The sequence below is a fragment of the Cyphellophora europaea genome (genome assembly GCF_000365145.1).
Source record: "Cyphellophora europaea CBS 101466 unplaced genomic scaffold supercont1.15, whole genome shotgun sequence".
Taxonomy (NCBI): Eukaryota; Fungi; Ascomycota; class Eurotiomycetes; order Chaetothyriales; family Cyphellophoraceae; genus Cyphellophora; species Cyphellophora europaea.
This window is the reverse complement of record NW_008481803.1, coordinates 398,405-399,060: the sequence shown is the minus strand read 5'-3', so window position 1 is coordinate 399,060 and position 656 is coordinate 398,405. Positions and strand designations below refer to the sequence as shown.

The 656-nt window shown below is 52.0% G+C and overlaps 1 protein-coding gene across 1 annotated transcript in view; it reads right to left on the bottom strand.

Moving 5' to 3' along the window:
- HMPREF1541_10941 (uncharacterized protein) overlaps positions 1-321 on the bottom strand; it is a gene marked incomplete at both ends in the record, with an annotated part of 1,006 nt that extends 685 nt beyond the window's left edge. The window contains 2 exons of the mRNA XM_008715610.1: positions 20-261; positions 311-321. Of these exons, the coding sequence (XP_008713832.1) occupies positions 20-261; positions 311-321 (253 nt within the window). The remainder of the gene's footprint in view (positions 1-19; positions 262-310) is intronic.
- Between the last annotated feature and the right edge of the window lie 335 nt (positions 322-656).

The following is a 656-nucleotide window of genomic DNA, read 5'->3' as shown; positions in this document are numbered from 1 at the left end:
GTGGTAACGGCAACGCCACAAATGATTCCAAGGACAATGATGGGGACGGTGAGAGCGAAGGCGCCACCCTCGCTACCAATTGCTGAGCGGAGAATAAACGGAAGTGGTTGACCGTAAGGGTCACTGATGACTTCTTCGATGGCAGGCATGACGAACATGAGAGGGATGAGGAAGATGAAACCGCAAAGCCAGCTCAGGAATAGAGCGCCGCACATGGCCTTGGGAACCTGGGTGGCAGGGCTTTTAGTCTCTTCGCACATGCTGTTGTGTGGTTAGAACACGCAAGACCACTATCACATTCGGGACTCACGAAAGAATCATGCCTGTAGCAAAAGTCGCATAGGCAGCGTGAAGAAGACCGATGCAGAAGGACCAGCCATCGGCCCAGCCAGTGCTGGCTTGGAATGTACCCAAAGCAAAGCCTGCGCTGTTGCGGCCATTGCGAGCTATGGCAAGAACACAGATGAGGATAGCGAAGACACCAGCAAACGTCCAGAAGATGGCGGCAGTCTATGTAGAGTCACGGTTTAGTACTGATCATGTTGGGGCTTTTGAGTCAACTCACATCCAGAAGAGGCAGCCATTTGTTCCCAAGAGCAGAGATGGCGTTGCAAATGAGAGTGATGGCGACGAAAATGAGATAGTACTGATAAGGT